The sequence below is a fragment of the Eretmochelys imbricata genome, chromosome 19, assembly GCF_965152235.1.
Source record: "Eretmochelys imbricata isolate rEreImb1 chromosome 19, rEreImb1.hap1, whole genome shotgun sequence".
In the NCBI taxonomy this organism is placed as follows: Eukaryota; Metazoa; Chordata; order Testudines; family Cheloniidae; genus Eretmochelys; species Eretmochelys imbricata.
In genome coordinates, this window is record NC_135590.1 from 5,123,653 (window position 1) to 5,135,852 (window position 12,200).

General features: G+C 45.4%; 1 protein-coding gene across 1 annotated transcript in view; it reads left to right on the forward strand.

Moving 5' to 3' along the window:
* Nucleotides 1-12,200, forward strand: part of CSMD2 (CUB and Sushi multiple domains 2) — a 536,402-nt gene that overhangs the window by 424,146 nt on the left and 100,056 nt on the right. Inside the window, exons 34-37 of the mRNA XM_077837745.1 lie at nt 1,077-1,280; nt 1,928-2,052; nt 7,554-7,650; nt 9,169-9,273. Of these exons, the coding sequence (XP_077693871.1) occupies nt 1,077-1,280; nt 1,928-2,052; nt 7,554-7,650; nt 9,169-9,273 (531 nt within the window). The remainder of the gene's footprint in view (nt 1-1,076; nt 1,281-1,927; nt 2,053-7,553; nt 7,651-9,168; nt 9,274-12,200) is intronic.

A 12,200-nucleotide genomic window follows, 5' to 3' on the forward strand; every position in this document is an offset into this window, starting at 1 on the left:
GAAAAGGTGATTGTAAAACCTCAACAATTTGTCAGGGGACTCAGGAGCCTGTGTTCTACCAGGAACTACTTTAAATTCATTTTTTAAAAAAGTCCATATCTTTAGCTGGTGGTGTCCATACATCACTGTGAACATGTTAAGTGCTAATCAAAGAATGATTGGGTGCAAGGACTGATCTATCTTGCCACCCAGACAAGCTTGACTCTGTGACAGATGGTGACTTTACCCAAAGAGCACAAAATATTGAGGTTACTCCCAGTCCCAAAGGAGCAGTCACTTACCTCAGGTCAATTTGCACCTTCGATCTCACACCAAAGACAACGCTTGTAGCCAATCCTGTAATAAACTAGCTGAAGATTTAGTCAGTAGGAAAAAGAAGTGAGTTATTTTAGAGGTTAAAACAGATAAATGTGCACACACAAATGAGTTGCTGTCTTAGGTTTCAGGCGGTGAAAGAGCTGCTGAAATATGCCAGTTCTATATGTCCATTAGGGCTAACCCAGGTTAATCCTGGGGATCTCTTGCTTATGTTTAGGAATCTTTGTCCCTTAGAGTCCAAACATCATAAAAAGACCCTAATTCCTTCTGGTCAGGGAGTCCAAGCTGATGAGATGAGCACTTCTGCACCTAACCTCTTCGTGGGTGGGTGGGAGGAGAAATTGACAAAGTTTTTGTTCCACAGTGGCCCATTTGGATTCAGTAGTCCTTCCTAGTGGCCAGGAGATAACACCTTCTATAGGAATCCAGCATTTTGCATTAGTTGAAGCTTTTTTTCCCCCTGTTTGGTGAATTACATAGTTTCAGAACAAACGTTTCACAGCTATAGAGCGAACACTTGAGAATTACCTTATAGCATGGGACACAGGTATTATAAGTAGGACTAATACAAGCATGCCATAAAGTCTAAGCACATTCTTATAACACTAATATTTATTTTAACTATACTAATCCACAGGCGAACCAAACTGCTTTCCAGCTAAGCATTACTCTGTGTTCAGAGAGCCCCGGGGCCGTGGCATGAGCTGGCTCCGGGTCTCCTAACATCACACTAACATTTCCTCCCTCTGTGTTCAAAGCGGTTCCTCGCACCAGTGCTACACAATGCACCTCCGTGCCAGAACCCCGCTACGGGAGGAGGATTGGCAGTGATTTCTCGGTCGGGGCCGTTGTCCGATTCGAGTGCAGCGCCGGATATGCTCTCCAGGGCTCCCGGAGTATTGAATGCCTGACTATGCCGGGAGCGTTAGCTCAGTGGAATGTCTCCGTGCCTACCTGTCTTGGTTTGTAAACCTGGTTCAGTGGGGGATAAAAGGGGAAGCAAGGTTCTCTGCATGCCTAGCTCTTTGTATTCCTTGTCGGAAAGCCCTATAGAAAGTCATGGAAAACCATTCCCTTTCTCTAGGGGTCTTTTAACGGAATATTGAATTCTATGGAAAGGTTACAGTCACCTATAGAGAGGATATCATTCTCTACTAAGGACTCTGCTCCTGCTCGCCAGGAGTGCCAGTGTAGTGCCCAGCACAGCTGGCCTAAGTGGGAGGGTATAAGTGGCATTATGCCACCTTTCTTACCACCCTTCACAATGCTGGTGGCTGAACTAGGCCCTGCTGTAAATTAGACCAGCCTTAAGGCTGCTCTAACTTGTGCCCAAAGATCATGGTTTCCACAAGATCTGCCCACTGATCCGGATTGCTGAAATGTGGTGCACTCCTTCCCCATCCCCACCAACCCCCGATTTGGGGCCAAGATCAGGTTCCCATTGTGCTGCACTGTCAGGAACGGTGTTGCCACCCTGATGGTTTTATTTGCAAATCACTTTCTTAAGTAATCCCCCAATCTCAGGTACTTTTCTGCCCATCCCCAGTGAAGTGATGGTATTAAAGCTGAGCTCGCACACATTCAAGTTCTCATTTGCTTTTTTTTTCAGTGCCTTGTGGTGGAAACTTGACCGAGCGTAAAGGCACCATCCTTTCCCCTGGCTTCCCTGAGCCCTACCTGAATAGCCTCAATTGCGTGTGGAAGATAACCGTCCCTGAAGGAGCAGGAATACAGGTACCGTATTAAACAGCTGTCACTGCAGCATGATATTGAGAGAAGGAACATACTGTATCTAGTGCACTTGTAGAGGTCAAGTACCATCAAGTCGCTGCTACTCAGAAGAAGGAGATCAGTGGAAAGCGTCATTCTTTTCTGGAATCAGACATTCATTTTCACCAAGGCTGCCCAAGGTGGGTGAGATTTCAGTGGGAGGATTACTACATGGGGAAGTTGGCCGGCAGAGCTACAGAGGGATAATTAAACCGCTATAGCTATTCTAGTACAACTCTCTGTGTGGATGCTCTATTCTGGAATAAAAGGGAGTCTTCTTTGGTGTGCCGTTGCCTAAAGCAGCCACATGGTGCTTAATTATGCAGGTTTAATGTCTCATAAACAATATAAACCAAAATAAGTCATTTTTAGTCCGGATTAGATTATCCGCACAGGGACTATACTGACATAGCTAGAGCGGTATAATTCTACCACTGTAGTTCTAGTGGTCAGTTTCTCTGTGTAGTGTTTTGGTTTCTCTGGCACTTATCAGTCCTCCACAGAAAACCTGCCACAAACCTGAGGAGACTAAGAATTTAATTCATTCAAAACACATCACAGAGAGAAGTCCCTTAGCTAAAGTTCCCATCCTCACAGGAAGGTATCTAGCCACATGTTACACTGGCATCAGTTGATGCAGATAAGATGGATTCATTTAATAGGTTCATTCATTCCAAGAGTCTGATACTCGCTGGGCTTCTTTCTTCTTCTTTACACCATTTTATCTGCAGGGGTTTTGTTTATTAAAAGCTCTTATTTTTCTATCAGGCAATAGGTTAATAGAGGGTTTTTTCCTCTCTCTCTCTCTCTCTCTCTCTGCAGCAGTCATAGCTGTTGGCACACACAGTAAATGTATGTCTTATGACATGTTTGTTCTGACTTCAGGTACACTTTTATTACCCTGTCCCTATGTGCTACAGATCTGTGTCTGACACGAAGCGACCAGGCTGCATTCTGATCTGTGTGACTCCAGTGTAAATCTGAAATGATTCCATTGACTTCAGTGGAGTTACTCCAGATCTACAGTCATGTCACTGAAATTAGTATCTTGCCTGACCATGGCCTGTCACATCAGTGACAGTTTGTTAACAGGCGGAATGGAGGGAATAAGTGCTCTGTGGCTTCTAATAGGGCTGTCACTGCTTCCAGACTGGCAAATTCCTGCTTCTTGTTTTGTATTTTAAGTCCAATTAACAGAATGTTTTGCAAAGCTGCAAAATGCATCACAGATTCCTTCCCACTCATCTGAAATGTTAGCCATTAATACAACCAAATTGCAGGAGGCTCCGTTTAAACATTTAAACAGTCGATGCATTTTGCAAAATGTTTGGGACTCACATTATCAAGAGGTGATAATTAATTCACAGATTTTTTTTAAAGTGACATCAATTGATTCTTCCTTCCACCACTTTTAATGCAAAGCTTCAGTGAGAATGTTCTCAGCATGTGTAGCCAATCATTGTTTTTACATTCCTACATTGGATATGGAAGGAAGTGACTAATAATGTAGGCTGGTCAGAAATAACATGTATTTCATTCATAAGTGCTCTCCCCGTGATTTCGTCCTCCCATCATCATGATGCATCTAATAAACCTTCCCACAAACCATAGTGGGTAAAACTAGGAAAAGTAATATAAGGGAAATCAGGAAATGATCCAAAAGCCCTTTTTCCACTATGGGTTTATCTACAGGGGGACACTCAGGAAAGTTAAAGTGGATTAGTTAAACCTCACTAAACCCATGTGGACACTCTTATTCAAAATTAAAGTGGCCTTAATTCAGTTTATCTTAATTCATTCTGGAAGTAAAGTAACCTAAATTGAACAAATCCAGTTTAATTCTGAATACAATATGTCCACACCGGAGTTTAATGTGATTTAAATAATCCAGTTTAAATTCACCCCTTTTCTTAATTTGGATTAATTATCCTGAGTGTCCCTGTGTAGACAAGCCCTAAAGGTGACCTGCAAAGAGGAAAAAAAACAAGTTTGGGTTTATGCACATGAGAAACAAAAATCATCTTGCCTCTAAGTGTGCATCAAGTCAGTCATTTCCAAAAGTTTAACCATTTGGCATTCAATACCATGGTGATGTGTGGGGCCCTACCAAATTCATGGTTCATTCTGGTCAATTTCACAGTCCTAGTATTTTAAAAATAGTAAATTTCATGATTTCAGCTATTTAAACCTGAAATGTCAGGGCGTTGTAATTGCAGGGATCCTGACCCAAAAAGGAGTTGTGGGAGGGTCGCAAGGTGATTGTAGGGGGTTTCGCGGTACGGCTACCCTTAATTCTGCGCTGCTGCTGGCGGCAACGCTGCCTTCAGAGCTGGGCAGCTGGAGAGCGGTGGCTGCTGGCCGGGAGCCCAGCTCTGAAGGCAGAGCCCCCGCCAGCAGCAGCGCAGAAGGAAGGATGGCCTGGCAGGGTGTTGCCACTCTTACTTCTGCGCTGCTGCGGCACTGCCTTCAGAGCTGGGTGCCCGGCCAACAGACGTTGCCTTCCGGCTGCCCAGCTCTGAAGTCAGCACAGAAGTAAGGGTGGCAATACCGGGACCCCCCCTAAAATAACCTTGTAACCCCCTTGCAACTCCCTTTTGGGTCTGGACCGCCAATTTGAGAAACGTCAGTCTCCCCCGTGACATTTGTTATAGTATAGGGTAAAAGCACACAAAAGACCAGATTTCACAGGGGGGAGACCAGATTTCACGGTCCGTGATGCATTTTTCATGGCCATGAATTTGGTAGGGGCCTAGTGATGAGTCATCAGCAAGGGACTGGTCCTTCCCCTTCAGGATAGGCCTCTGCTACTTGAGCTAAAGAAATAATTCTGTTAGACTGGAGCAGCATTTCTGTCCATGCCAGTCTTCTGAGGGGGCCACAGTGCATCTATGGTATGAATGGGGATATGGATGATGGATAGATCCACAGCCCCCTCAGTTTTACCCAGGAAGATGCACACAGAACAAGGGACAGAGATGTGAATCTAGGTGATGTGACCCCTTCTGCAGAGGAGGCTGGTGTTGATTTGTCATTCTTTTTCTCTGCTGGAAGTTTCTCAGCTGAAGAAAAGTTTGCAAGAGCCACTGGGCTTCGACAGGTGGAACATGTCACCAATGAAGTCTGCCTCTGGAAGCTGTCAAGAAAAAGGATGCACTAAAGGCAGAACAAGAGCGATCACTCTGTGTTTGACCCACATAGAAGCAAAGCCGGCATCTAGTTATGCTTAGGCACCCCAAGACTCTCTCTGCACTGAGGTGGACCACAATATAACCAGAACCACTTAGCCCTGAGCACCTTATATGCCCCACCCCCTAATTACCTCCTTTTGTGTGTGACATGTTCAGAGTTATTAGATACTAATTTAAGTATCGGTTTACCCCCGTTTTGTACAACAATTAAAGGTTAAACAACTGTAAATCAGAGGAGGAGGCGAACCGAAAGCTTTCTTAGCAGCAGTGAGTCACCGGCAGGGGTTTTTATGTAATCAATGCACCAGCTTGCACTTCTGCCATGAATTATTCATTCTGGGAGCAAACCTTCGTGTGAATTAATTTCTATACATGGCAGAAAATAGATGCAGCTCCCTCATGAATCCACATCAGTCTAGAATTAGAACCTTTAAAATGTTTATGGCTTTATAAACGTAAATAAAGGAATTTTAAGAAAGCAAAGGAAACCCACTTTCCTTTGTAAAAACATAAGTAATAATTGGGGTGCAATTATACAGGCTGACAGGTATTGACTCTGTCAGTGTGATAGGTAATGACTCCACAGGGGTCATTAGTATTCCAGCTAGATAGACGCCCTTAGTTTAAAAAAAATAAGGCCACAAAGTTATTTTATCATTCAGAGTAAATCAAGCAGGAAAACAGGTTAAAATGCCAGAAATAATGGTTTGATTTTTTTTAAAATGACTTTGCATTAGCAGGCAAAAGGAACTCAGGCATTTGGACTGGATTTGTAAATGCAGAACGCGGGCATTTTAGAGGAAAAGGGGGTGTTTTCGTAGGATTTTTCCAGATGGGCGGGGGTGGGAGGGATGTCTGGGAGTCTGTGTGATTATATATAAATCAGGATTTGTCGTGTCTAAAAGTACCTGCAAGTGCTTAGTCCTACAAATTGTCTCCTGTTGAGCTCAGTGCTTAAAAGAGTAATTTCATTGAATTTAACGGGACTTCTGCTGATCATAAGCACTGGGATTGGTAAGAAATATTTACATCATCCAAGTGAATAGCAGCAATAGGTATATGCAAGAGCTCTGGAAACAAGAGCGATTCCATCTAGCCAGCTAAAATGCCCAAATGAGGGTACAAAATTCCATGGAGTTAGGCCCTAGATAAATGGTCTGATTTTTGTCAGGGGCTTAGCAACCACAGCCCCCGTAGATTTGAATGGCAGTTGTGGGCACACAACTCCGCACTTTTGAAGATCCAGGCCTCTTATATAGGAGCCTAAATATGGGTTTAGGTGCCTAACTTTAGGCCCCCACTTTTGAAAATTGTAGCCATGGGGTAAGCGTTAAGCCGGGGACTGTCAAAGAATGCTAAGGGTGCCCCACTGCCTTTGACTTTCAGTGGGAGGTGGGCCCTTAACTCTCTTAGGCTGCCTTGAAAATGCCAACCTAGAAGCACAGAACTTGTTTCTCCAGCACTTTGAATTCCTTGTCCCCAGAAATACTGTTAGAATCTGTCTGAAAAGGCATCAAGAGAAAAAAAATCCGCTGGTAATTACTCGAGGTGTTCTTGCTGAAGAATAGGAGCTATTTCAGAATGCAAATACCGTATCACCAGCTGTAACGATTTTATTTATTTGGTGATTTTTGAAGCCCCTGCTGCTGGAGTCATGTGATTACGTAAGAATCTCAGTTTTCATTTTTAAAGTAAATTTCCAGCGCTTCTAGTTGTAGGGAAAAGCTTGAAAACAAGACTTGAGTGCACCCAAAAGGCTCAGAAACTGAAGGACAATATGAAGAACCCCCAATTAGAAATAATCATCATCATATCACGAATCTCAAGACATTCTCATGATTTCTGATCATGGAGCATTGGCGTTACTGTACATGGGACCATCTTCCTTCTGAAAACATCATGTTTTAGTGTGAAAACCTACAGAACTCTGCAAGAATTTTACCAAATTGAAGGAAGGGACCAGATCCTCAGCTGGTGTAAATCAGCTTCTGAAGTCAAAGGAGATGTGCCAGGTTGCACCAGCTGATGATCAGGCCCAGCATGTGGACTGATGGTTTCCGGTTTTGCTGTAATAATTTCACCCAGCGCACTCAGTGACATTCTGAGACTGTAGTTCTGTTAACTTTGGTAATGCATCATCACAGGCAGAATGACAGTGAGATCAAACCACAGGACACATTGTTATCTTTATTAATGGCTCTGTGGTTGGTATTATTTTTGCCTATTAACAACATAGGTACGAAGTGAATGATATTCTTTTCTTTTTTAATGTTTCAGATTCAAGTGGTCAGTTTTGTTACTGAGCAGAACTGGGATTCCCTGGAAGTGTTTGATGGAGGGGATAATACTGTCACCATGCTGGGAAGTTTCTCTGGTAGGTGGCTATTTAAAGTCCTATTTGCAGTATTCAGCAAAGCCCTTAAGCAACAGCTTAATTTCCACTGAGTTCAACTGGACGTCAACACCTGCTTAAAAGATAAGCACATGCTTAAATGCTTTACAGACTCAGGACAAATTTAAGCATCTGCTTAAACGGGACAAGTGTGTTTTGCTGAATTGAGGCCTTAGGCTATGGTTGGCTTCAGAAGATGCCAGCAGAGAACCTTAAACATGGCACTGGCTGGTCACCTTTGTAGTGTTATTAGGTTGGTAACAGCAGCACCATGTCATCTTAGGGAAAATGGAGGAACATGGTCTAGTAAGTAGGACCTGGGAGTCTGGACTCTTGACTCTTACGCTCCAGTGATGGGACTGACCTGTCACTTGGTGACTTTGAACAGGTCACTTAGTATTGCTGAGTGTGTCCACACTAGAGCGCGTCGTAACCATTTTCCAGCAACGCTCCAGTGGTGCAGTAACAATAGAGTCAACGCTAGTGTCAGGCATAGGTGTTTGGACCACCCTGCTTGTGCAAACCTGCTGTAAATCCTGCCTGCACAGGTACTCTCACCATTGCTAGCATTCCTGAGCTGCACCATTGCTGGATGCAAACGGTTGTGCTGTAGATAAGGCCTCTGTGTCTCATTTTTACTCATCTGTAAAATGGGTACAGTACTGTGAGACTTTCCCTAAACTGCTCTACCAACCCAGTGCTTATACATTGTAAAGTCTGAGATTGCCGCCACCTTTGTTAACAGTGAAAACAGGAAAAAGAGAACATCACAACTAACTCAAGCTTTCTCTCTAGACTTGGTTGCTACTGTGGTTTCTCCCTCGGTACCACTCAGCCATCACCCTAGATCCTCTCATCCCAGAGAATGAGATTACCTTACATCCAAGTGGGGGTAACAAGTCACCTGCATCACTGAGCCATTAGAACCCTTTTAACCCTTTCCCTGCAGAATCAACACCTGGGTGCAGTGTTTCTGGCAAAAACTTGCCGGTGGTTATTCACAGAATTGTGAGATTTAATTGATTAATATTTTTAATGTTTTGAGATCCTCAGATGAAAGGTTCTGGGTCAGATTCATAAAGAGCAGCGGCCACTGCATCCAGGGCTGTGCTCAGTCCCACATATCAGATAGAAACACTTGGACCTGCTATTTTAATAGTTAACAGACTTGGGGCAGCGCTGGCTTCCCCAGCGACTCAAGGTCTGTTCCCACTCATCCTCATCACCAAATTGACCTCTCAATCCCTCAGTCAGGCTGCTCTCTGGCTGATAAGACTTTACGTGATGAAATGTGTCTCTAGGCTTTGGAAACGTCTTTTCCGACAGGCCTTGGCTATTCCTCTGCTGGACTCATTAGAACCTGTTCAAACTGAGCGGGGCCGTTAAATTAAAGGACTTTCTGTTCTCAGATTCTTCTCAGATTTATGCAGCAAATCTCGGACTATAAAGGGGAGGAGAAAAAACACCTTTCAGTACCATACATCCCTCCTCTTTTCCCAGGTACGACGGTGCCTGCTTTGCTGAACAGCACTTCGAACCAGCTCTATCTGCATTTCTACTCGGATATCAGCGTGTCTGCTGCAGGATTTCACTTGGAATACAAAAGTAAGCGCAGCTCCCAGATGGGTTCCTGGAACAGCACATGCTCAAGCTTTCATCCTGCAGGTCCTAGCATGGTGTGTAAGGTGGTGACAATTCAGTGCAAGTGGAGGCTACATAAGGTGGGTGGTGCAAGTGAGGTTAAGTGCTAGGTTTTGACCCGGTGCTCAAACACCATCCATGCCTGCTCTCTTACAGTCAAGTGCACAGAGTGTAAAAGAGGTACTCATGTGGGCATAGAATGCACATGGCCGAGGAGATGTTTTCATACATGTGATCCTCGTCCTGCTGCTGATGCGCTTAGCTGTGACAAACCCGGTTTAGCATCGCCTCTCTTACAAGGCAGGAGTAATTTGGCAGCCTGCAGGTTAATAGATCGGGGTCTCCTGCGCTTCCTATCCTGCTCGGCACTTTATCCCTTGCACTTACGCACACACTATACTCTGCTGCTGCACAGTGTCAGTCCCCCAGTGCATGAATGTGTGTGGGGAGCCTACGTGCACAGCTGTCCTCCCACCTTGACTTCCTCTTGTGCCAGGATGCAAAGATTGTTGCTGTGGGCACTGCTGTGTAACAGCATCTGGCCCTACGTGGAATGAAAGAATAGAAATGAACGTGGGCTTGTGACAGTGTCTATCTTAACCCACCTCCCATCCCAATGAACTTTGTGAAGCAACAAGGTAGATGCTGGCAACGCAGCGATGGTGTAGGTGAATATGACAGGGGCATGCTCATTAATGACTTTCACAGCCTCGGACATCAGACCTGGGAGACTTGTTAGCATGAACTGAATAGAAAGCCCTGAGGAAGACCTTCCTGCCAAAGCAGCTGCTACCCCAGGCAATCTACAGAGTGTCCCATTGCTAATCTCCCAGTCTTTACTGGAAAGATTCAAGTGTTGGTGCATCCCCAATCGCTGTTAAAAGGCCTGACCACTAGGGATCTGGCGGTAACCCATCAACCAGACGTGACGTAGGTTCGCTTCCCATTCTTGGACCTCCATTCCAGGAGGATATGGGAGCAACACATGGGTTTGGACAGGGAGCATGGAGCCATCCATATGAAAGGGGGCCTGGATCGTGTATATCTCTGCAGGACGCTGCATCTGACTAGAGTGGGGGTGGTAGGGATTCTCATTAAAGAGAACAGGCAGGTTTTGATCATGAAGCCAACGCTTCGTTCTTCCTGCTGCCTGTACTTTGATTCCTCATCTATGACCAGACCTGGTCAATCCAGAAAAGCTACAGCAGGCAGCCATGCAGAGGTGGTTGCTTTTACCTCTCCAGCAGGACGGCAGTGGGCGTATGAGTGACAGCTAGAGCAAAGTCCAGAAACGTAGGAGCTGTAGGTAGCAGAATGATCGCTGTTATGAAATTGAAGGTATCTGTAACAGCAGGGGAAGCAAGCAGGCTTGTGCATTTACAGTGGAAGTCTGCAACAACCAATCCAGGGCATTCTCCACTCCCTAAGTGCGTGGAGGTTAATGTACAGAGATATTCCCACTCTCTGACTCATGCCCGAATCGGTATCAGCAGCACTGAGCTGATGAGAGATGTGCTGGCACTATTGTCTCCTTTAATGGAATCTTCCTGTGGGCGATGTGAACATAATTGTTTCTTGATGGACACCCTGTTTTCACAGGTGCTCACAAACACGACTCTCGCCTTCAGATCTCGAGCCAACAGATTGTGGGGATTTCTCTCCCCAAAGCCGCAGATAGATTTCAACTGTCTTTCATTTGCAAAATGTCCACAAAATGGCATACAGTCCTGTGCTGTACAGGTGCCTATCTGTAGAGACTCTGTGCCCTTGAGAAATGTCTGCTTGCACCAGACTTTCCAGGTTGCTTCTGTTTATGCATCAGAAGCCTGTGTGTGCTAATGGTTAAAGCAAAACTTCAGGAGAGGAGGAGGGCTTGGGAGAGGCTAGGACCCTGGAGTGGGACTCAGGAGATGGAGGTTACGAACTTGCATAAGTCTCTTCCCCTTTCTGTGTCTCCTCCCACCTTTTGTCTGTTTAGTGTGTAAGCTCTTCAGGACAGGAGCCGCCTCTTACCATGTGTGTTTGCAGCACACCACACAGTGGGGCCTTGATTTCATGGGGACCTCTAGGCACTACTGCAAAGCACATAAATGATTCTTGATTTTATTTGCATTGTGGCAGCACCTAGAGGCCCCAGATCAGGTGGGTCAGGGCCCCATTGTGCTGTTTGCTGCACACACAGATAATAAAAAGACAGTCCCTGCCCCAAACAGCTTACCGTCTGAATAGATTCTCCTTGTAGCCATGCCACTGGCTTGCTCCGTGGTTGGGATCCCAAGGGATCCATGTAGTGGCCCAGGAGTCCTGCAGCTCTGTCCGTGACTTGTTATGCGAGCTGGTCACTTAATTTCTCTGTGTTTCAGCTCCCCACTGTAAAATGGGAGTGACAGTTTGCTATGAGGATCAGTTAATATGTGTAGTGCATGTTGAAATTGTTTGAGATCTTCCTTTGGGGCCAATCCCTTGTGCCAGCGTGGGAGCTTTGACACCCCCTGGGAGCAGAGCCGGCCCTGTGTTGCCTGGTGTTTGGCACGGTATAATGCTTCGCTGTTTCCGCTTGCTTGTTATGGGTAGGTAGTAGGGCTGTTTATTTCTCCCTCCATGTGGTGGTGATCTGTAGAGTATTCCTCGCCAGTGTCTTGGCCAACACTGTGCTCCAGGAAGCTTGGTTACTGTGTCGGGAACCGCTCCTCTGTTCAGAGCACATCCAGAGGTGGAACCCGGAGCGGCAGATGCTTCAGTGAACTGTTAACCACAGCAAGAGCTGCTTGAGATCGGCTGGGCAAGTGTGAGCATTCAAGGTGTGTTCCTAGATGGTAGCTTATAAAAGAAAATTACCTCCGTATTGCATTCCATTGCTGAGACTCTAAGCTCTTTGGAGCAGGGACCTG